The 22,864-nt window shown below is 59.6% G+C and overlaps 1 protein-coding gene across 1 annotated transcript in view; it reads right to left on the bottom strand.

Annotated features, from left to right (window-relative positions):
• Window positions 1-3,260: 3,260 nt before the first annotated feature.
• Window positions 3,261-22,864, bottom strand: part of Kif25 (kinesin family member 25) — a 29,083-nt gene continuing 9,479 nt past the window's right edge. Inside the window, exons 6-13 of the mRNA XM_071613867.1 lie at window positions 15,914-15,981; window positions 15,134-15,208; window positions 13,020-13,169; window positions 8,652-8,828; window positions 5,959-6,110; window positions 4,498-4,668; window positions 3,965-4,120; window positions 3,261-3,439 (exon numbers count right to left, since the gene is read on the bottom strand). Of these exons, the coding sequence (XP_071469968.1) occupies window positions 3,261-3,439; window positions 3,965-4,120; window positions 4,498-4,668; window positions 5,959-6,110; window positions 8,652-8,828; window positions 13,020-13,169; window positions 15,134-15,208; window positions 15,914-15,981 (1,128 nt within the window). The remainder of the gene's footprint in view (window positions 3,440-3,964; window positions 4,121-4,497; window positions 4,669-5,958; window positions 6,111-8,651; window positions 8,829-13,019; window positions 13,170-15,133; window positions 15,209-15,913; window positions 15,982-22,864) is intronic.

Below are 22,864 nucleotides of genomic sequence, written 5' to 3'. Positions count from 1 at the left end.
CATGAAGCGATGCCCCTGGCCCAGAGACAGGGCCCTAGAGGTCGGTGGCCACCCGGCTGCAGCCTCGCCTTGCACATGGCTTCTCATGAGAGGTGGCCTGCAGGCACCTGGTCTCTGGGGAGGCAGCTCTCATGCAGCCTTAGCTTGGCTCCTGCAGCGAATCACGGGCACAGAAACTGTTCAGGCAGAGACACGTCTGGGGGCCCAAGGCCCAGGCCAACTGGACTCTGGTCAAGGGCCTCTTCCTGCTTGCCATGGCCTCACACAGTAGAAGGGGTGAGGACCCCTGGGACCTCTAATAACATCATTAATCCTGGCGTGGCCCTCCACCTCCTAACCAAGTCACCTGCCAAACCCCAGCCTCCCAGCCCTCGTTACCTTGGCAAGAGAGAGCTTTGGGGACATATTTAATCTGCAGCTTGTGGAATAACCAACTATTTTTGCACTTGGGGGCAGGACACGCCTCGGGGAACGTGGCTCTCCCGCCCAGCTCTGCAGTCTCCCAGGGCAGGAGCTTTGTGTGTCCACTGTGGCATCTCCAGTGCCCAGAACACAGCTGGACACGAAGTAGGCCTCCAGGGAATGGATGTGTGCTGACCGTGTGGCTCTTTACACACCAGAGCTGGGGCCGAGGCTGGAGGCTGGCAGCGGGACAAAGCCCTGCCAAGGCACAGCTGCAGTCTGACGCCAACTTGCCCGACCACATGCCCACTCTCGCTGCCCCCAGGGCCGCGCTCACTAAGGCCGTGTCACCCAGCTCACTGGATACTGCAGCAGACACCACGTGTCCTGGAGGAAGGGGACACGATGAGGCAGTGGTCGGCTGGGCCTCGTCCTGAGCAGACAGCTTGCTGGCACCCCCAGTGACATGGGGTGGGGGGGCAGAATCCATTTCCTCTTTCTCCCCAAGGCAGCGCGTCCCTTTCTGCTGACAAAGCAGGGCTGGGCCTGGCTTTGTCCTACCCTGCCAGTCGCAGAATACACAGGCACACGGCCTCTTTGAGGATCACTGGCCCCTGGCTTCAACCCTGTGCTGACAAAGCCCTGTCCACCCCTCCAGGTTAGCAGTTTCCCTCTGGCTCTGAGGCCTGCTGTCCCACACACTCTGTGTCGTGGGAAATCATCCCTCACAGGCTTGGGCATGAGATAGAATGGGGTGACCACAAGGGGACAGCACAGCACCCACACACTCAGCCCCCGTGTCCTCCCCAGTGTCGCGGACCTCCCCCACACTCTGCTCGGAGCCAGGTCCTCAGGGAACCGCCCCAGCAGAGGCACTGGACCCCTCTACACCCTGACACCCAGGTCCTGTCCTTGCTGTCACTCAGTGGTCAGGAAGTCTCTGCCTCCCCTCGTGGTCCATCCCTCACGCAGCCGTTACGTGCTTCTTAAGCTGCTGCTGAATCCTTTCTTCCAACAAATCAGCACAAAACATCTTTAAAACCAGGGACCTCAGACCTCCTACAGGTTTGAAGAGAGTGGGGTGCAACTCCGGCCTCGCATGAAGGAGCTCCCGGAGGGAGGGCCCCCAGGGGGTCAGAGCTGAGGGTCAGCCTCTGGCCATGTTATGTTCCCCTGGTGCAGGCTATCTTTGGGATGTGTGCCACTCTGTTGCCACCCAGAACGGGGGTTCCTTCCCCTCCTGGAGATGTTTGGGGATACACACTTGTACCCCAGCTTTCCTGTGCTGCCCGAGTCACTGCTGGGCACTGAGTCATCTACGGGCAGCAGATCCAGAGAGGCCTGAGCCTCCCTGTCTGAGGACTGACACCCACGTCCTGTCCACACTCCATATTCAGTGTTAAGCAGGGTCTACACTGACCTAAATCCAGTTCAGCCTTGCACCAGTCCCAAGAGCCTCTCACCTGAGGTCAGGCCTGTCCAGGGTCAAGGGAGGCACAGGGGGCTGTCATTGTCTCAGGTCACACCTCCTCCCACCCATGGCTGAGTGAGGGCCAGCCTACTCCCACCAGACCTACACCACCAGACCTGGTTCTTTCATGTGTGTGTGTGGGGGGTACTTGAGGGTCCTGGGAACTATGAGACTCACTCCCCTTTACCAGTCTCCCCGCAGCCTGCCCCGTGGAGCATACAGTTCCTGCTCACAGCCTTCCCCGGCAGGAGTCCCTCCTGGGCAGGGGCCTCCCCAGATGGTGGCCCACCCTCCTGCCCCAGCTGGCCTCTGCTCTCCACATACTTGGGTGGAAAGCTCGATTCAGGGACCAGCTGGGCTCCCCTCGCCCCCTCCTGTCCCACAGAGCCCCGAGCCCCAGCACCAGGAGTTGGGGAAAACACAAAGTGACTTCAAACTGCTCTTCCGACCACTGCTCTGTGGGCCTCCGGGTCTAGCCCTTCCCCACAGGCCTGCGGGCAGGGTCTCCTGCGCTTCTCTGTCAGCCTGGGACAGCGGGGCTCTGCCCAGAAGGTCAGAAACAAGGAATGCAGCTCTCAGGTTGCCACTGGGTCCTGTGACATGGCTCCCAGCACACGCGGACACCAGCAGCGGGCAGATCCCCAGCCCCCTCCAGGCCCTTCTACTGCCCTGGCATCAAGTCCCCCGATGCTGTGGTTGGTTTCCCACACATGGAGCTGCGTGAGTCCAGAGGCTGGTGGACATGAAATGGGCTGTTTCCTCCTCGGTGCCCAGAGCCCTGACTACTCATAGACCCCTGGCCACGAGCTGGAGGTCTCGTCACCTCCCCTGCCACTGTGCCCAGCCTGGGCCCTCACTTGGCCAGGGAAGCAACGTGCAGACACCTCGGGGCGGTGTGCTGTGAGTACGGCACCTGTTCTGCTCCACCAGGCCTCGATGCCCATACTGTGCACCCCTGATCTTCACCCCAGCTCACAGACAAGGAAATGGGGCCTTCCCTCTCTGGGACACAAAGCCGGGAGGAGGCAGAGCCCAAGTCTGTCTAGTTCTGGAGCCTGTGCGCAGAGCTCCTGGGTCTGTGTCTAAGGAGGCACAGCACGCAGAGCTGGGCCTCCTGGGGGGCTGCGGGCCTGCTGCACAGACAGCACAGCTCCTCACCCACCTGAGCACCTGCTGCCCACCTGCTCCGGGAGGAGGCTCCTTGGACGAGCCGTCCTCTCTCTGGCCTCCTGTGCCGGGTGATTTGGCCTGAGCTGTGCGCGGATCTCCCAGCCAGCCAGCCACAGGTCCCTGGGGCACAAGAGGCTCATCAAATCCAAACACATTTATTCCTCAGGCACCCACACTAGAAAACAGTGACAGAGAGCACACTTCCGGGGAAGAGGACTCATCGAGATGCGGAGCCCCCGCACGACTTCCTCACCTGGGCGCAGGAAGGCCTCTTCCCAGCCTGTCCCCGCTCAGCCTGCCGAGCTCGGGCCCCAAACCCCAGGCCCTGCAGTGTCTCTGCCACGTGCTTCTGCCCGGGGGACACACAGAGGATCACCAGGAGCTTCGCATCACCCCCTTAAATAAAAGGAACAAGATGTGAGCTGAGTAGGAGTCATGACAAATGGCATCTATATGTCCCAAAGCACTGGACGGGGTCCAGCTGCCTACACAAAGTCCACTGGCACTTGGAGCAGAGTGCGGTCCCCAAAAAGGTGGCAGATACAGGCCCTGAGGCTGCACCAAGTGCCCTCACCCCACTCAGCAGAGCTGCAGCTCCCACAGCTTGGGGCTCATGGAGCAGGTGGCCCTGGCTACTGCTGAGTCCAGCGTGGTGGAGGGAGAGGTGCGAGGCCTTCCCCAAGAGCCCTGAGCCTAGCTGGATGGCGAGGGGTGCACCTCTGAAGGCGCACACCAGCCAGCCCTACCCAAGACTGGAGAGCACAAGTGCAGTTGCCACCAAGTGCCAGGGACATTGGAGAGGGGACCTCCCAGAAGCCCAGCAGACTTGGGTGGGCCCCAAGGACAATCTGGGCTGGGGACAGCTCCCCCAGGCTGAGCTCACAGTGTTCTCTATTCTGGGTTCATCCGAGGGGGACGAACCGATGGTGTCCTGGAGCAGGTGGGTAAGCTTGCTGTTCCGATAAGGCACGTGGCCACGGCGCTCCGACAGGGCACCCAGGACATCTGCCAGGGCTGCAAGGCTCCGGTTGATGAACGAGGTCTCCCTTAGTGCCAGGCCAGTCACCCCAGATGCACCTGCAAAGCACAGGAGCCCCCTCAGCCACCCTGCACTTCAGCAAGCGCCCAGGAGTAAGGAGGCTCTGGGCGGAGGGCCTCTCGGCAGCTGGTGGGGAGGCACCTCCTGGGAGTCCTTACAGTGGACTCCGCCATCGCGCCAGCATGGCTCCTCCAGGGGCCAGAGCTGCTCCTGGAAACTCAGGAGGAAGAACGTGACCTCTGACTGCCCTGGGGAGACCTCTGATGGCCAGATGTGACAGGGCTTCGAGTCACCTGAGCAGAGGTGCCAGGCTCAGAGCTTCCTGGTGGCCGGTCACAGCCTGGCTGTGGGCACCCCCAGGTGAGGGCTTCTGCCCGCTGCCTGTCTACCCAGCTGGCCGCCAGCTGCTGCTCACCTGCACACTCACTGCCGGCCAGGTCCACCAGCTGCAGCTTGGCCCGCGCTTGCCTCGCAGAACCCGTGTGGTCCACAGGAAGGGGCTGGAGAGGCCGAGCCTGGGGAGAGGTGCTCCACCCCTTCCCTGCCCCAGCGTGACCCTGCAGGGGGGCTGGATGGTGCTGCGGGCCTGGTGGGAGGGGAGGACAGAAGACAGCCGGGCAGGGAGTCAGTGCGGAGGCCTCTTGCAGCTCCACCCTCCAGGCCTCACCCACCAGCCAGAAGCTGGTTCTGCCTCTCTCTTCCTCTTAGAAGCAAACTGGGCAGAGGGGCAGTCGGTGGGTTCTGTAGGGGGCGATAACAAGAAAAGGAGGCGGGTAGCATGCTTCACATTGGGAAGTCGAACGAACGCCCAGTCCATCCCAAGAAAACTAAATAATGCTTCCTGGAAGTCCGGGTGACGATGGTGACCGGAACCCCGGGAAAACCCATGCCCTCCTGGAAATCCATCCATCAGCTTCACAGAAGCCCGAAGAAGTGCTGTTTCCATGGGTATGAAGTCTCGCCCTGCGAAGTTCCTGAACAGACTCCACGAGACCCTCGAGAGCTTATGCTCATGGCACAAAACAGAAAACACAGAGATTTTCGTAGGAGAGCCCAGAATCCCTGCACAGAGGCACCTCTGTGTCTGTGCCTTGTGGCAGCCCTCACAGGATCAGCAGAGCTCCCTACATATCAGGTGCCTGGCGCTACCTGGGCCCTACCTGAGCCCAGTCCTGTGCCGGGCAGTAGTGTGCTGGCTGGTGGAGTGGCTCGAGGAGTGAGTATGCTGCCCCCGCCCTCCCTTGTCCGGGGACCACAGTGTGGAGTGTCATTGTGATAAGACGCACCACATCTGTCTACACTGGCCTTCCGGACGCACCACATCTGTCTACACTGGCCTTCCAGGCAAGAAGGAAATGAGCTGGGGCAGGTCAGCAGGGCTTCCCTGGGGCTGGGGGGTGGGGGGCAGAGCAGGGCTCTGCAGGACACACCCTCTGCACCATGGACTTCCGCGGGGCCTAGCCTTGCCTTGCCTCCTGGCGCCCTGCCGTGCACCCGTGCGCAGGCACGTGTGGGCCTCTGTGGCTAGAGTCCAGGAGCTCTGCTCTGGACGCCGTGGGCCTCTGTGGCATGACACGGCCTTTCTGACACGCCAGGCGTTGTTCTCTCTCCCACTGTGCAGTCCCCTCAGGACGCTGCCCCACGCCCCCAGGTGCCGCATGCCCTGTTGCCCATGTCCCTAGCAGATGCTTCCTCCCGCCCACCTCCCTCTCTCTCCCCAGCCTGGGTCCTAGGGCCTCCTGTGTTCAGGTCCCAGATCCCAGGTCGTTGGAGCGTGTGGCTGCAATTCCTGCTCCAGACCCCGCGGGGACCCCGGGATTTTTCCTCTTGGTGGATTTCTGTTACTTGAACTGACCCAGCGCCAATAGCAGCTCACCAGTGCTGTCTGAGGGGGACACCACGGTCAGAGTCACCGTCACCACCAGGTGAGATCTGGAAGAAGCCATGTGCACCAAGGTGGGGTGCCTCGCTCTGAGCTGCAGACCTCCATGGACAAGTGCCACCAGCTCTGCGGCGCTGGCGACGGCCCTGGCAGAGGAGAAGTGTTAGAGGGCACCCAAGGGCAGGTAGCAAATACCACCAGGCTGCCCCCAGGTCAACACAGCGTGCCACCGCTAACAGACACCGCTCCCAGACAAGGGTACGGCAATTCCAGAGGAGACTGAAGCTGATTTAGGCAAAACAGAACATAAGCAATTAAAAATAACCAGTGTTTCACCAAATCCAAGGTCGGTAACCCCCAGTTCCCATCTTCCTCCATCCACCCTCACGGACCCACGTTTTTAGAATATTCTATCAAATTAAATTCATGAGATAAGAGCCCATGTCCGGGGATCGGGGCTGCTGCCCAGGCTCCGCAGGGAAGGGCTGCGTTTTGATCACAGTCCGGCAGCCAACAGCTGAGAGTCTGGGTTACTTCTGCAAACATGTCACCACCAAGTGCCTGGCACCTCAGGCTTCTGGAAACAGGACCAGCAGCCGGCACAGTCTTCTCTTGCTGAGTCTGAGTCCCCGGCTGGGCAGCCCCGCCGTGGCCTCAGGCGGGAATTCCTCCTGTCACTCCCTAGTGGTGGGTCAGGTGCTGACCCACACAGGGCTCTCACAAGAGTAACTTGAGAACCCAGGCCATGTGAGGAGTGCACATTCACAAGGGCTGTGTTACTGTGCTCTATAAAATGCTGATGTTCAAGTGTGAGGAAGTTCACCGTCCTCGACTGACTGTGGGCAGTGAGGTCACTTCGTCGGCTTTTCCTCTCCTTCAAGGTGGGGTTGAGGAGGATGGAAGACACAAGCACAGGTGGACAGGGGAGTACAGAAGGATGGGGGCTGTGACTTCACCCCAAGATGCCCCACGAGCAGCCCTGCACTCCCTGGCCTGTGCCCCCAGGTCTGAGTCTTAAGCAGCCCAGGGCCTCAGAGTGTCGGGGCCCAGTGAGCCGGCGCCCCCCACATTGCTAGCTTGCACAACCTATTTTCTTTAGACTAAATAAAGCCAAGGGAAAAAATGTTGCTAGTGACTTATGAGGTGGGAATGTTGCAAAAGTTATCTATAAACGCCCAGCAAGGTCAGCCTGGAGATCCTGAAGAGAACCAGGCCCCCATCCTGAGCTCCGAGATTAAAGGAGCCTTGGCTCCCTGGTTGCGGTCTCCTTTAAGAGAAGAGCCCGAGGCCCGTTTCACTCTTGAGATGGCCTGCGCTCTGTCCCTCCGGTGAGTGCCCCTTGCCTTCCTAAATGAATCTCTGCTATGCCTCTTCCCGACAGGTCCCCAAATTCTTTTTCTGCAGCATGTGTCAAGAGCCAACAAAAGCTGAGTTGAGGTCCCTGTCTCCCTCCTGGGCCCCATTTGGTGACAAAATGGCACCCATCCCATGGACTCTGATGAAGACTTTTTAAAAGATACATTTATTTATGTATATTTTTTAAAAGTCTTTTTTCTATTTCTTTCTCTTGTGCTGAGGACTGAACCCAGGGCCCTGCGTGCACAGGCTGGCATTCCACCACCCAGCTCTACCCCTTTTTTATTTTCAACAGCTTTATTAACATATCATCAACATATAAAAATTATTGAACACCTTGATGTTTTGACAGACTTACACATTGTGACACAGTCACAGCATTCCAGCTAATTAACATATCTCTCACCCCTGCACAGTTCCCAGTAAAAAAGGTCACTTTGGGCTGGGGGTGTATCTTAGTGGTGGAGCGCTTGCCTGGCACACATAAGGCCCTGGGCTTGCTTGATCCCCAGCACCATGAGAGAGAAGGAAGGAAGGAAGGAAGGGAGGAAGGAGGGAAGGAAGGAAGGGAGGAAGGAAGGAGGGAAGGGAGGGAGGAAGGAAGGAAGGAAGGGAGGGAGGGAGGGAGGGAAGGAAGGAAGGGAGGGAGGGAGGAAGGAAGGGAGGGAGGGAGGGAGGGAGGGAGGGAGGAAGGAAAGAAGGAAGGAAGGGAGGATGGAAAGAAGGGAAGAAGGAGGGAAGGAAGGAAAGAAGGAAGGGAAGAAGGAAGAAAGGAAGGAAGGAAGGAAGGAAAGAGGGAGGGAGGAAGGGAGGAGGGAGGAGGGAAAAAAGGAAGGAAGGGAGGAAGGAAGGAAGGGAGGGAGGAAGGAGGGAAGGAAAGAGGGGAGGAAGGGAGGAAGGAATGAAGGAAGGGAGGAAGGAAGGGAGGGAGGAAGGAAGGAAGGAAGGAAGGAAGGAAGGAGGGAGGGAGGGAAGGAAGGAACTAAGGGAGGGAGAGAGGGAGGGAGAGAGGGAGGGAGGAAGGGAGGGAGGAAGGGAGGAAGGAGGGAAGGAAGGGAGGGAGGAAGGAGGGAAGGAAGGAACGAAGGGAGGGAGGGAAGGAAGGAACGAAGGGAGGGAGAGAGGGAGGGAGGGAGGGAGGGAGGAAGGAAGGAGAAAAATTCTTAAACTAAGAATTGGGAGACGTGCACTAAGCACTGAAGCCCGTGTGGCCCGTCCCGCTGACCACCAGCCCGATCCTCCCTCACAGCTGGCTCTGCTTGGGCCATGGCCGATCGGCACCTGGGAGGCAACCGCCCCTCGGGGCCAGGGGGACCTCCGCCTGAACTCACGTGCAGGTCAGACCGGGGACCTCTGTGCACCCTTCCCGGGTCGTCAGGACCTCACGCTTGGTCCCAGCCGCTGCTCCAGAACCCTCCTTGGCCAGGAGATCAAAAATGTCGTTATTGTAGATCTCCACTATGGACAGCTCAGCCGTGGGGCTTCTCGGTGGACTTTCTGAAATGAGCCTGGGGAAGCACACAGGGGGTTAGCCAACAGAGGACAGCCCGGCCCCATGGCAGATGGCCGCAGCCACAGACACTCAGCAGGAATCCGGCAGCAGGGTGCAGGGCAGGTCTCACAGCACCCAGGTCACTGGGAAGGGAGTCCCATCTAACCTGGAGGGAGAACCGCGCCCTGGGGACAAAGTGACTTCATGGGAGTCTTGCTTAAATCAGCTGCTGCACAGCCCTACCCACAGGCCCCGCGGCCCAGGTGGAGAAGAAGGAAGGATTCACAACCAGGAGCAGAGACCCCCAGCCAGCTCACCCTGGGGCACGAGCCTGGGGCAAGCTGCAGACCACAGGGCTCCTTTGTCTGAACCCCCTGCTTCAGGGAGGCTTGGTCAGAAGCATGGAGGCCAATCCACTCATGAGGTCCAGCCAATGTCCCCTGGCCTCCTGCACACCCACTCAGCTCTCAAACACCACCACGAGCCTCACAGTGCTTCAGCTTTTAAAGTGTGGTGTGCTGACCACTGGAGAACTAGAACTAAGGGGGCTGCTCACCCAGAGGGGAGCCCACCCCCCACCACTGCCCGCCCTCCCACATCCCTCCTGATCCTGGTCTGCCCTCTGACAAAACTACCCCCCAGACCTGTCCCAGGCCAAAGGACAAATGAAGCTGCTTCATGGTCCAGATTCCCGCCTCCTTGACACAGCACAGTTGGGTCAGCTGATCCCCATCCTGCATTGCTCTCGCCCAGGAGGACGGGCCCAGGGGAGGGCATTGACGGTGTGCTTGAGGCAAGTCCTGTGAGATTTTCCTGTCCGAGCTTTGCTAGAAGGAGTCGTTAGTCCAGATCTAGAGACAGTTGTGGGTAAAACAAGCAATCGATGTCTTCTCATGGCAAACAACAGACCTCAGCAACAGAGCAAAGGGGAAAGAGGAGGCAAGGGTCCAGATGCCAGCGGTGCTCACACTGGAGTCTGTGGGGACCGTGCCAGGAACAGGGTCTGGAAGATGCCAGAGGAGCTCACTGAGCCGGCAGCTGGGTGGACATGGCCTCTGCAGTCGTGGCCTTTCCTGGCAGGGGCCAAGTGTCTCAGGGTCATGGGCCCCGAAGCAGACGCTTCTCATCCACAGAATTCCCCAGAGTTCATTTAAAATGCTCATCAAGTCGTCCTCTGGATTCCAGAAGGGGTCGGAAACTGCATCTTCTGTTTTAGCCTTTAAGCAGCTAAGTTTCTCGGGCAAGATATGCGGTCGTCACGGAGAGCAGTGTCCTGTGGTCAGCCCAGGCGACACCAGCCCAGGCTCCTGGGTTACATGGGCAGGCCGTGCAGAGACCCCTTTCCCTCCTGCGTGCCCTCGGCTGCTCTGTGCCGTGTCCAGTGGTCCGGCACACGTCCTCCTGCTGCGACCTCTCCACTCTAGGCTTCTTGAGGGCTGAACAGTCATCACACACACCTCACGTTCTCCATGCCTTTGGCGGTGTTGAGGAAAGCATCCTGCATCAGGTGAATGAGGGTGAGCAGAGACCCAGCCCAGGAGGCGGTGTCAACAGCCAGCTTAGAAGGAAGTGGGGAAATGCCAGAGCAGAGTCCCCGAATCTCATTTCAAACGGCAGCAACGGCTTCTCTGGTAAGTGCGGTCTAGCAGGACCCTGTTTTAGGGTAAAGGGTCCTCAGACACTCCCTGATACGCAGGCCCCGGGTTGTGATTTTGTCTTTTGGCGGGAGGACAGAGCACATGTTAACTCCGGCACACCCATGCTGCCCCCGACCAGTGCGGGCAGCTGAACTTAAGGTCAGTCGTGTGAATTTCCTGGGACCCCAAATAAAACACAGACACACACTTTACCTTTAAATCAAGCTCCGGGACGGCTCCTCTGCTCTCGACCTCAAGCTCCCCAAATGGGAGAGCGCGGAAAGTGACGAGAGGCTGGCGAGAGAGAGGGCACGTTTGGAAGTGGGCTTTTATTGGGGGGACCCTCATTCTTAGAAAGTTTCATCAAAAAAGACCAGGAGGGGCAGGGTTACAGGGACAGGTGAGAGTAATTCGACCCCTGGGGCTGCAGGACGGCTCGCCTATGTCTGAGGACACTTCCAGGATCCGGGCAATATCCAGGTAACTACGAAAGTGACCCACAGAGCCTCTCGGATCACGGGAAGGAGAGTGCCAGTCATTCAGTGAGACCGCCCCCCCAGACTCACCCCCACGTCTGGCTGAACCATGTCTAGAGCTCGTCTCAGGTGACCAGCTGAGGTCTCAGCTCCGGGAGATCAACCTCGCCAGCTTACACTTGGACTGAGATCACACGGTGCCTGTCCCTCTGAGCCGGGCTGAGCTCTCCTGGCACAGTGATCTCCAGGCCCATCTTCTTGTACACGACAGGGTCGTCCTTCTGTGGCCGACTCGTGCTCCATGGGGCACATGCCCCGCCCCTTCTCTGTCCACCCTCAGCTGACGGACACTAGACCTTCTGTGAGTCGAGCTGCGGTGACCCAGGGAGAGCCGGTGCCCCTCAGCACACTGACTCCTCTCCTCTGGACGTGCACCTGGCAGTGGGATGGCTGGGTCACGTGCTAGTTCTACTGTTGGTGTTCCAGGGAATCTCCGTGTGGTTTTCCACGCTGGCTGTGCTGATTCACACTCCCACAACAGTGCAAGGGCCCCTTTCCTCCACCTGCTCGCCAGCGGTCACCTTCAGTCTTCTTGGCAATGGCCAGTCTCACTGGAGCCTGGTGAGGGCTCACGGTGGTTCTGACTCGCATTTCCCCGACTGGTGGTGTGCAGCATTCGTAGGCCTGTTGGCCATCTGCATGAACTGACTGGTCAGGCCTGCTGCCCATCTCTTGTCAATTCTCTAAGGATCTGAGCCCTCCGCGCCGTCTGCTCCGGTGTCCAGATGGCTTGGTGCTCTGCGTCCAGATGCCGAGAGGCTGCCTGTGCAGGTCCTTCACAGTGAAGGAGGAGCGGGAGGGCTGAGGCAGGCAGAGGGCAGACGCCCCCCCGGAAATCCCCTCCGCAGGCCTTCTCAGCCCTCAGCCTCCACAGGAAGTGAGGAGCCTCGCGCTCCAGCCAGCAGTCCTGCGGCTCCCAGCTGCGGCTGGCCCTGCCTGGGGCTCAGACCCGCACTCCCCTGCCCCTGGAGGTTCTGATCCGCTTCTCCACCTGCATGGGCACTGTCCACCTCATCTCCGAGCTCTTCTGCAGCCCACAGCTGAGCAGTGTCTACAGACACCGAGACTCCCCCAAAGCTGGACCCCAAGACCTGAGCTCAGCATCGGTGAGACATCTCTTGGTGTGTGTCTGTGGTGGGGCCTGATGCTATTCCCAGGGCCCTGTTCTGCTCAGCCGAGGAGATGGGGAAGGATGGACGCAGGTGCCCTGGGGGATCCCTGAGGGCACAGGCATAGCTTCCCTCCCCTCACACACAGGCACATGCTGGGAAGTCCTGATCTCCAGGACCTGTCACTGCAGCACAACATTATGCAAATGCACAAGGTGGCCCATGACAGAGAACATGGAAGGACTTTGCAGCATGTACCCAGAGGTACTTAGTCCAAGTAAATTGGTAGACACGCGAGTTTGACAAATATTTAAGGAATACCAGTTTGAAGACACTAAAGCACCCGGCTTGGTGGGATTGCTACATCATGGTTCATCCCTGGTTTTAGGACACAAAAGATCAACATAAGGAAATAGAGTCAAGAGTCGAGTCCCAGGGTGGGGAGCACAGAGGCCGCTGGCCGAGCCATCTGTTCCCACGGGGCAGGGCCCGGGCCGGCTGGGTGGGCAGCCAGGGTGCGTGCAGAGCAGCGTGAGAACCAGAGGGGAGTGAGGAGGCCAAGCCGGGCGTGGGCTAGAGAGCCTCACCGTCGCCATGGGCCCTGCCAACCTGGGCGGCTGAGGACCCTTATGGTGTTTTCCTAGGACTAATTTAGGTGGGGACATCCTGACCATGGCCACAGGTCTCCTGTGGGGACCCGTGAATGCAACAGGAGACCCTCCATCAGGAGGGAGGAATTTGCTCCCGGGGGGGGAAAGGAGCCCAGGGATCCTGGTCAAGAGCTCCGTCCTCAGGAGACTTTTGTGAGCTGAGTGAACGGCTGTCCAGCGCGAGCTGACCCTGGGCCTGCTCTCCATCCCTCCCGCCCCGTCTCGTCCCACACAGCACCGAGGCTCTGTGCTCACAGTCACCACCATCCAAGTACCTGAAGAGCTCCTCCGCGGCTCTGGGGATAATTCCCAAGTCAGCGTGAGCCCCCGACGGCAGCCCAGGCTCATCCCCAGCATGCGGCCCCAGCATGGTGTAGCTCTTCCCGCTCCCAGTCTGCCCGTAGGCCATGATGCACACGTTGAACCTGAAAGGCAAAGCCCGCTCAGGCACAGCACACGCCCGGCCGGCCACCGCCCAGCGAGAAAGCGCCCTCACTGAGGGTGAAATTTCAACACACTTCATTTCGTGTCCCCCTGTGACTCCACTTCTTGTAAGTCAGGTTTTCATTCAGCCACGACTAGTGCCACTACGGCCACCGTGTGGCTATTCTGCACACAGCCCGCATCTCGCCCCGCCTGCTTCGCATCCGGCGTCTCTCGTGGGTCATGTCCTCCGTCAGCTCGCAGGTCACCAGGGCCGACCCACAGTGGGTCCCTTCCGAATTCCCACAATGTCTCACTGGCTTTCACCGCAGTATTAGAGTGGCCCCAGGCAAGTGCATCTTCGTGTTTCATGAAATGCCATAGAAGTCTGCGCGTTCTCTTACCATGTTCTGAGAACATTTTGTTGGTTTTAGTTAGTCAGCAGCACAGTGGCCACCGTCGTACACCGATGGTTTTAGGACACAAAAGGACAACACAAGGAACCGTGGGCTTTCCTTCTTGCCAGTGAACCCACCAGTGCCCAGGCCCTCCCCACCACCTGCCCTGGGGTTACTGGACCACAGTTTGTTCCACAGAAGGCAAGGATTCCTGATGGACCCTGAATTTCCCTCCAGTCCTGTAGGCCAAAACATCCATGAGAAGGTCGGAAACATCTACATACGTTTTACATTAGTTTATTACATGAAATTATATCCTCAGCCAGAGGTGGTCTTGCCTGAAAGGTGCTGGCCAGATGCACGCTGCAGGGTCCTCCACCCTGACTGCCCGGCAGGGTCACCCAGCACTCCCCTCACCCTGGAGGTTCTGATCTGGCTTCTCCTTTTGGATGGGCACTGTCCACCTCATCTCTGAGTCAAGTGAGTGCTTTCCCTGGACAAAGGTTTGGGCAACTGGTTGGTGGTCATCTGAACGCTCAGTGCCCAGAGCAGTGACGAGCCCAAAGGCCCAGACTGAGGGAGCTGTCGCATCCCCAGAGACCTTGGGGCCACAGGGACCAGCTCAGGGCCTGTAAGCTGTCGCCCTGCGCTTCGGGATTGAGGAGGCTCGAGGCGCGGTGGCGGGAGCCACCACACCCCACTCTCATCTGAGTAGCCCACCTCCCTTGCCCTTGACCCAGCAGAGCTCCCCCCCTGGGAGGGGGAGCAAGCAGGCAGCACAGAGGCTGGGACAGCGCAGCGTGCTCCGGTTACCAGGGGAAGGCAGGTGCAGCCGAGACTGCACCACGGACTCCTCACTTCTGAAAAGATGCCCGCTGACCGGAGCAGCCTGGCCATCTCCAGGGCAGATGGACACAGGCCAGCTGAGGCAGAAAGTGCCCAGTGGTGAGCGGGGATCGCTGGGTGCCGGGGTGGTGAGGTGGACATGGCCAGCCCCACTCCACAGATCACAGGCCTCGGGGCAGCCAGGGCACCAATGGCGAGACAGCAACCCTGCAATTAGCTTCTATTTGTGGAGGTCGGTCACGCGGCCTCCTCTCTGGGCAGACATAGGGGCGTCTTCTCCAGGGAGTTGGATGTGGACCTCTGGGCAAGTTGTGGCCTGAGGATCCTCAGTTCAATATTCCAACCTGGTTTAACTGATGGCTAAAGAAGTGCTCTTTACTCCTAAGACCCCTGCCTTTAAAACCGGTAGTTGTCTTTTCTAAGAATAGACAGAGCCCCCGACATGATGGAGCGTTCACAGCAGACTTCTAGAACGTGTGAAATGTAAAGAATCCCAGAGGGTAAAGGCAGCCGCTAGGAGGCTCGAGTCCACCCGCAGCCACCCAAGCCCTGCTCAGGCCCGTACGCTCTGCCCAGCAGTGCCCTCCATCTCCAGGGGTGGAGACATGGTGCAGTGCAGGACACAGAGCCAGCACTGGCCACAGGCTGCCCCCGGCCAGGCCTCTGATTTCTGTATGGGAAAGAGGCTTGTGATCACTGGTCTTAAAAACGTTTTCACTCACCCATCCAGGAAGGACGTCAGTAGGGGACACACATCTGCAAACACAGCCTCCTGAGACTCTGCTGGACCGTAGACTCTGCGACAAACAGAGGCTGCGTCGGGGGAGGAAGGCAGGAGCGGGGCCTGTGTGCAGGCCTACATGTGCACCCCGACACACTCGAGACCCCTGCCTGTCCCCAAGCTGAGAGGATGCGGGAGGTGGACAGGTGGCGCCCTGCCTGGGAGCTCGGAAGCACAGGGGTGTGCGCAGGCAGACACCCCAGTGCTGCTGGGCAGCCCCGTCCCCGAGACCCCGGCTGGACGGCGCCTGGTGGACTGTGTGTGCTCTGAGGTCCACTGCTTCTCCCTGGAGGCTCTTTCAGGACACCCTGCCCCTACTCACTTGTCCCTAGCTGGGGACTTGGAGGAGTCCGTGAATCTCCAACTGTCCCCACAAAGCCAGAGGCCACTGCCGGGTCAGGAAGAGAGTCCTCAGACATTGTAGTTAGGAGCAGAGGACTAAGCCTGTGCCGGGGGGCCCTCACCATCCTTGGGTGGGGGGGGGAGGACCTTCCCACTCAGGAGCCAGGATCACTCACACCCAGCTGACCAGGAAGGCCTCTGACTCAGGCCCCGTTGTTTGAGAGAGAAAAGAGAGAAAGAGAGAAAGCCCTGGATTTACCTGGGGGGTGGGCACAGGGGTTATCTCTAACCGCCATCCCCCAGAGGCAGGACAGGGGGCACGTGTCAGTCAACCCCAGGCACGATGTGCATGGTTTATGTGTACTCGGCCAGCACTTACCTTTCAAAATTATACGTCTTATTGATCTTAGGGTGACCAGGACGATGGCATTTCACCAGAATCGTTTCCTAATAGAAACAAAACAGAGCCTTCAGACCCAGCCAGGGCTTCACTCATCAAACGGGAGCCAGGGTGGAGGACAGGCCCTGGGCCAGGGCCAGCTGTGGCCTGTTTGGTCGACACAGTTTCCTGGACCACCCGGAGCCCTTTGCTGACGAATGCTGCAGGCGGCGAGGTGCAGGATAGCTCCAGTGGTCAAGACAGAGGACGCACGGCCTCGAAGACGGCAGCCTGCAATGCCTGGCCCTTAGAAAAAGGTCGGCCTGCCCCAACCCAGAGAAGGCACTCACACCGTGCGGAGTATGTGATGGCCTGGGGCCAGTGGCCTGAGCATCCTGGGCACTTGCAGTTTCCCATAGGGGATGAAGCCCCCGAGGCTGGAGAGCCGCTTTCCAGCCACTTCCCCTGGGCCTACTGAGCCGTCTCCTTGAGGTACCTCCCATGGGAGGGGAGCCGAGGCGCCCTTCAAGAAGTGGGGCACCAGCTTCGGCTGCAGCTGAACAGAAGAACGTGGGTGGGCTCCAGTTCCAAAACAAACTGAAATTTCGTGGAGAGACAGCAGCTTGGGAGGCCAAACAGCAACAGCCCAGTTCTGAACGGCCAGGCGTTTGCTGTCCACAAGTCCTTGTATTTGGAGGAAGCAGGATGGGCGCTCCCCACCCCCTGGCCAGCATGCGATGCGTGCACAGGAAGCACATAGGGATTTCTGTGAGATGACAGATACATGCCACCACGTGCCCATTCCGGGGTGGAGCCACAGGCTGTGGGCCCGACAGCTGTCAGTGCGAGCAGTGGTCCTCTTCGCTGTCCACTGCTGGAAGCCCCTAATGGCAGCCGCTAGAGCACGACGCTGCACACCTGGCCAGGTGGGGCTCCTGGTGCTGAGCTCTGAGGCTGCCGCACAGGCGACCCTTCACCGTCTGCAGTCACAAGTAACGCCACGTGAGTCCCAGCATGCATCTGGGTACGGCAGGCTAGGGAGACGCGACTAAATGTTGGCCTCTGCACACATCCTGCGGGGATGAGGCTTGGCTTTGCCTGACAAACAGCCTGGCCCGGCCCCTCCCACCTGCAGCGCCTGCCCCGTCAAAGCACGAAGGCCCTGCCCGTGCCCGGCCTGTCCTTCACACCACCGCAGAGGAATATTTCCAAGATGCCAACTGAAGAGGGGGCAGTGAGGTCCCTGAAGCCCAAGAAGCAGTCACGGGAGGGACAGAGCCAGGTCTGGCAGAGGGTCACCCAGCCCGTACTTCAAGTCCCTGTAAGCTGTGGTGGACCAGGAGGTCATCTGGGCCAGGATGAGAAGATCAGGAGCGCAGGTGGGGGAGCCTGTCCAGGGGAGGGCAGCTCAGCGAGACCCTAGGGAGCACTCGCTGTGCCGCCATTGCTTCGAGAACAAAAGGTTCCTACACCCCCCTGTCATGACCCCAAGACAGAGCTCGCTGCTCTTCTCACCCCCTAAACTCCCTAATAAAAGGCAGGAGCCAAGCTCAGATGCCAGCCACGACCAGTGCACCCACAGCCTGGCTGCCACACCCCAACATGGCCAGCCTCGGCCCCGCTCCCCCGGCCGGCACCCCTCTCACTGGCCCCGGGAGTGACCCCCATGGCACGCAGGCATCAACAGGAAGCAACGACCCAGCTTCAGCTGTAAGGAAAAATCAGTGGAAAACCCTGACGCTCGAGGGGTTCTCCAAGGAGCACAGGGCCCAAGCACAAGCTGGAGACCAAGCGCCCTCGGGCTCCCGGGACCTCCGACTGCAGTGCCATCAGCGGAGGAGAACACCGAGACCGTCCCCGAGGAGGGAGTGGCTGTCCCAGCCCAGCTCAGGGCTCTTTTCTGCCTGTCCCCACAGAAGCTCCCCGTTCACAACACTCCATGCCTCTCGGTCTCACGAATACAGCCTCCAGCCCCGGGTGGGGGCTGCCTGTGGTGGCGCGTTCCCCAGAGGCTGTGGATCTGCAGCCCTCTCCCGCAGCCCCGTCACTCGCGGGCTCTGCCTCCGGATTCTCGCCATTCCTGAGGCTTCTAGAGGCGGAGGATGGAATCCAGCGTCCTGCAGCGAGGACCGGGCTCCAGGCCAAACCGCCCCAGCCCTGCACGGTCTGTTTCTTATTCCTACCTAGCTTCCTAGCTAGCTTTCAAACCTGTAGGGCTCAAAACTTGCTCCCAAATTCCAGATCTCACATTTTATAGAAATAAGTCTGAGGCCAGGAGGAAAAAGGCAGACCCCATGCAGACTGGACAGCCAGCTGCTCCGCCGCCGTGCCCCCCGGGGAGGCGCACTCACAGCCAAGGCTGGGCCTCCTGGGGTAGCAGAGGGGAGCCCCACCCTCCTGGGGGCCCAGGCGGGGCACCCAGGTGAAGCACCCTCTGCGTCTTTCAGAGATGTTACCTGGATGCCACGGGTGGTCGGGGTCTTCCAACTCTGATAAGCCACAGGGTGACACAGCTGCGATCCTCTCTTGAGAGGACACCTGTGAGGACTGCAGCCTGGGGACCGAGCAGAGCCCCGAGTGAGACCACCAAGGGGCTGGAGGGCTCCCGGTGACTTCCTAGGACCTCTGTGGATAGGGCAGCGCCTACAGTTTATAAGCATTATTAATTCCTGTGTCTATGTTCAACGAAGGTGCCGGCAGTACCAGGTGACACAGGATTCAGCTTGCAAGGGGGACATCAGGCACCAGGTGGGCCACCCAGGGAGACCAGGCATTGCCCACGTCTGGTTTCCACATGGGGTGATGCGTTTATAGAGGTGTTAATACTACAAAGTAATGATGCAGGCGTGGTTCTGAACCACCCACATCCCCAGGTTAAGAGAGGAGTAGAGCAATCTGCCAGCTGGCAGATTGTGCCAAGGACAGGAGCAAGACGAGCCGCACCTCACGTGTGTCAGCAAAATCAGACTGTGGGCTGCACCCAGGGCTCACGGGGGCTGGAGGGGCCTGGGGATAGGAAAGCCACAGAGGACACCAGAGCACAAGTTGGCAGGACCGCACCGGGCTCAGAGAGGCGCACTGGGCAACGGAGCTGAGGGGACGAAGCTGAGGCCAGATCCCGGTCAGCTGGTGGGGCCATGGCCTCTGTTTGACCGGCTCATACCACCTCTGCCTTAGGCCTCTGTTCTCGTGTCTCTGTGTTGAGTCTTGATTTCACAGAAGGTTTGAAGACAAGGTCACAGAACTTAAGGAAGAAAGAGTGAGAAGAAAGGCCGCAGGGCTCATGGACGAGCCCACAGGCACGATGGCGTGACCTGAGGGACACCAGGGCAGGCGCCAGGGATGCGGTGCACCTGAGGTCCCCGGCTGAGGCTCCAGGTCTTCAGATGCGTGCAGCAGAGGGCGGGATGGTGGCACCAGGGGCCAGGAGGGAGGACGGCAGAGGGCACGGGTGGCAAAGTCCCATTCAGCGAGCAGGACACCCTGGAGATGAGGTGATGGCCACGCGCGCCCGACGCCACAGAAGCGCGCCTGGGTGGCAAAGGTGGCAGCTGTCAGGTTGCCTCGTTACACACAGATGGCCATCCCAAAGCAGGGCTAAGATCCCTCGTGCCCGAGGCCCAGCGAGGAGAGAGCATGAAACACGGTGGACAGGAGCACCGGGCACAGCTCAGGCGCCTCTGTGCCCCAGCCCCTTGGCAGTGATCGCCTTCCTTCAGGGAGGAGGCGGGACAGGGCTCAGGCCTGTCGGTAGCTGTCTGCAGGCCAGCTTGCCCGCCCAGCGACAGATGAGGACAGCTGTCCTGTTCCCGCTCCATGCCCCTGACTCGAGCAGGTTTGGTGGCTGGTCAGCCACGGGGCTGGTGCTCAACCTGCTCTGGAGCTGGGGACATGCAGGAGTGGGGGTCCCCTCTGTGGGTGTGAGGGGCTTGCAGAGGTGGCCGTGGCCAGGGGCGCAGTCCTGCAGAGCTGAGGGCTATAGGCAGGGAGACGGAAACACATGGACCATAAGGAAGGGCCAGCTGGCCTCAGAGCCCCTCACAGCCAAGGCCACACTGCTACCAGGTCGCGCTACCTGATCTGGGGGAGTTTTCTATCCCATGATGGGTGCAGAACCTCCGGGGATCCCCAGGCACTGGACCGCTCTGTGCTCTCGTGAGCTCAACCCTCCATGAGTCTGTGGCAGGGGACAAGCCTCTCCTCCACAGCACAGATGCTGGGTGACTGGGAGCACTTTCCGATGTCCAGTTGCACATGTCTGATTTATTCAACCTCATCTGAGTCCTTCCCTATGGCCACCATCCCCCTGCACCCCGGGTTGAATCCCAAGCCTCCCTGCCCCAGGCCAGGAACACGACACCTCTTCCCAAATCTACCGTCTGCTCTGTCATGTGGCTTGGACGGTGGGGCAAGGAGCACATGCCTAGCACCTGACACCAAGTGCCAAATGATACTTCCTACATTTTTCATGGGCACTTAGGAACAGAGATGGTTTAGGGTCGTGTGGAAAGTGCCTACCAACCCCCCATAATGTGGTTTTAGGTGCATATGGTACACGATGCCCCTTTCCCGGTTACCTGAGCCTACCCACACGGCTTTGCCCACATGTCACGAGGTGGTCCCGTAGCCTTGCAATCGTAGGATTCATTAGGTCTATAGGTCTATGACTTAAGTATCCATGAAACAAGAAAATATGAGGAACTACCACTAGAAAAGGAGCACACTGCAGAGGCACTCTGCAGAAGTGGGTGGCTTCCTAAGACGGCCTGTACACAGGCAGCCACATGCTGGCCCTGACGAGGAGCCTCGGGAGGAGCCGCACGCCCTCGCGGGAAGAGCACTCCTGAGACAGCGGTGGTGAGCAGGGTCTCACCCGTGCTTTGGGGGCCAGCACACCGAGACTGGCTGACAGGAGAGGAGGCTGAGCACAGGGGACCGGCTGGGCGCAGCTGACCCTTCTGTCCTGCGTCTCCTGAAACAGAAACCCAAGCCTCTCTCTGACCACAGTCTGTAAAAGTCACGTTTGTTCTTGAAATAATTTTCCAGTTTCTCACAAGTGATTCATATTTGAAAACTAAATCTTGATCCTAAAGAAGTCCCTTTTAGACCCACTTCATGGTTGGAAAGAAGACCCCCTCAGGAGCCACATCCAGTGACAGTCAGGGCTGTGACTCCCTGGTCCTGACGGGCACGGGTGATGTAAAGTGCCTGCCGTGAGCGAGGGGACGTGGCCTCCCTCTCCGGAGACAGACGCTGCCAGTCGGCGTGGTGGACAGTCCTGTGACCTGTAGGCTGGTGTGCAGACACTGGTCTAGGGAAGACCACGAGTGCTGGGGGTGCGGGCAGCGAGGTTGCCAAGGAAAGGCACCATGGCAGGGGGTTCAGAGAAGCCCCTGTGGAAGGGGTGAGGGCCCTGGAAGGTGGCCATAGGCTTGCGGGCAGAGCAGAGCCTTCAGGATGGAGTGAGAGCCCTGCAGGTCCTGCCCGAGGCGCCGCGGAATTCCACGAGCACACACCGAAGAGGCTCCGGCCAGGAGTGGGTGTGACCATGATGGGACCAGGTTGCATTTGAAAGGACACTGCTGCTGGGCAGGTGAGCAGGCCGGCCAGGAAGCCAGGAGCCGTCGGGCAGGGGAGAGGGTGGCCTGGCAGGAAAGAAACCGTGGGAGCGCTCACGGCAGAATTCACAGGACTTGGAGATCAGATGTGGCCGTCAGGGTGCCTGGAGTCTCCATGTGATGAGCTGGGAAAACAAGGACAGTGGATCCACAGAGAAGATGAGGAGCTCCGCTTTGGACGTCTTCAGGTTGGGAAGCGCACATGCTAAGATGGGAGGCCAGTGGCTGCCGGATGCGTGGTCTGAAGCTCAGAGGGGTCTGGAGAAGGAAGACGGAGGAGGCAGGCGGCTGTGTCCCTGCTTCTGCACAAGCCCAGGGACTGACTAGGGGAGTCTGAGGCCAGGAGCAGTGTTAGAGAAGATCGAGCGGTCCACGGAGGACCCAGGGTCTCGGGCCATGAGAGACGGTCCTCAGGTGTGTCACTCCGCTGAGCCCTCGAGCCCCTCTGCAGAATGCGATTCACACCATGGCAGATGTGGCCAGGCCTTGTGACCCACAGCCCCCACCAGCTACATTCGGAAATTGGAGTCGGTGTCAGGCAGTAACAGGGATCCCAGGCAGCAGTCTGCAGGAGCTCGACACAAAGCCCGAACTCTGCTCTCCCGTGTCTGGTCATCAACAAGGAGATGAACGTTAAATAAAAACTGCAAGTGAATAAGCAGGAGGCAGGGCCCAGGTTCTCCAGCTGACACCGATGGTGTTTTTGGGGCGAATCCAGACCTACCGCAGGCTGAGTGCTGGCTGCACATCCACCAGCCTGGACCTCCAGATCCCGGAGAGCCGCACAGCCTGGGAGCCTGCAGGTCACACCGTCCTGGCTCTTCCAGCAAACCCAGTGACAGGCAGTCCTTCAGCGGGCAGGCCAGGGTCCTGCCAGTGATTCTTAAACTTGAGCCACACGCCCCCCGACCAAAGAAATGCTACCTTGTTAGACTGGGTAAGACGTGAAAAGACAGGCGTCCCAGGGAGAAGGTTCGGTGGGACTTGGCGGGGCCTGGAGGGGTGGGCCACTGCCTGCCGGCCTCTGGCTCAGGAGGACCTTCTCACCAGAAATTCAAGGCTGGCCAGAATGTCCACAGGCAGACGGCCCCTCAGACTGGGCCGCAGGGACAGGGTTGGCTGGGGAGGCAGGGGAGGGAAGGCCAGGGCCAGGGTCCCCCTCACCCAAGTCCAGGAGTGAAGGTATGAGTGCTTGGAGGTAACCAGGGACCTCCAGGGACAAGGGAAGCCACCTCAAGGGCTTTGGGAGTGTCCACTCCAGAGACAAGTGAACTTCTTGATGCAGCTGTGACAATGATCTTGGCCGCTTTGTGAGAAACCATCCCATCAACCA

The sequence above is a fragment of the Marmota flaviventris genome, chromosome 6 (genome assembly GCF_047511675.1).
Source record: "Marmota flaviventris isolate mMarFla1 chromosome 6, mMarFla1.hap1, whole genome shotgun sequence".
NCBI lineage: Eukaryota > Metazoa > Chordata > Mammalia > Rodentia > Sciuridae > Marmota > Marmota flaviventris.
The sequence above is the reverse complement of the archived record's forward strand: the minus strand, read 5'-3'. Positions and strand labels throughout refer to the sequence as shown.